The sequence below is a fragment of the Bactrocera latifrons genome, unplaced genomic scaffold, assembly GCF_001853355.1.
Source record: "Bactrocera latifrons isolate USDA-ARS-PBARC rearing strain unplaced genomic scaffold, ASM185335v1 scaffold_127, whole genome shotgun sequence".
NCBI classification, from domain to species: Eukaryota; Metazoa; Arthropoda; class Insecta; order Diptera; family Tephritidae; genus Bactrocera; species Bactrocera latifrons.
The window spans coordinates 721,812-722,783 of NW_017534708.1; the positions used below are offsets into that span (position 1 = coordinate 721,812).

A 972-nucleotide genomic window follows, 5' to 3' on the forward strand; every position below is an offset into this window, starting at 1 on the left:
TTGTGAACTTTCTCTTGTGTTGATATTTATATTTAGTCTTTAATTTTCATTCCAACAACAACCATTTCCTATTACAAAATATATTTGAAAGAAATTTTTCATGAAATTCATCGATTTTCTCATTTACCAGCATTGTATTTTCGCTGCCTGTTTGACTCACACATCCTTATACATACGTGCTTACTAACTTTTCCTGTATTCTGTTCTTCTCCACTTYGCAGCCGCGTTATCTGCTCACCTCTCTGGCTTTAAATGACCTCACCATTGGACTGCTTATCACACCGTTTGGACTGTTGCCAGCGCTCTTCCATTGTTGGCCGTACGGCGAGATATTTTGCCAAATACAGGTAAGCCTTGGCGTATGAGCGACACGAAATTCACAAAAAGCAAAAGTAGTAGTAGAARAGGAAGCAGAAGAAGCAAGAAGTAGATGCTGAAATATTAAAGTAAAGACRCACACACATACACACACCGCAGCACAAAAATAACACCAACAACAACAATAACACCTACAACAGCAATAACAACACAAACACTAACAATAACAACACCTACAACAAGCATTAAAAGATAAACTGTGCGAGCTTACAAGCATTTATTTATTTAATCATTTATGTGCAGTTGCATGMTTTGTTGTTGTAGTTGTTCTAGTGAGTTGTTGCTACACGTGTAGTACATACAATTCTAAGTAGAGTGGACATTGTGGCGGCAGCGGCAGCATCAACTATATATAATAACAACAACCGTATATAATAGTAAGACAACAACAACAAAAYGCAAGAAAACTTTGAGGCGACTTAAGTGGCTGATAATGCCAAACAAAATACATACAAATAACGGCATTTTCGTGCGCTGTCTGTCGACGAAGAATTGATAGTGGCCGAAGTGCCGGGAATGCGCTGGCGTTAGTGTGTATGTATATGGGTGTGCGTGTGTGTTGGTGCGTCAGTGAAATTCGAAAAGTGCAATGCT

The 972-nt window shown here is 38.7% G+C and overlaps 1 protein-coding gene across 1 annotated transcript in view; it reads left to right on the forward strand.

The window, feature by feature from the left end:
* The window catches only part of LOC108978771, a 41,387-nt gene that overhangs the window by 2,286 nt on the left and 38,129 nt on the right, over positions 1-972 (forward strand). Inside the window, 1 exon segment of the mRNA XM_018949216.1 lies at positions 222-347. Within this exon segment, the coding sequence (XP_018804761.1) occupies positions 222-347 (126 nt within the window).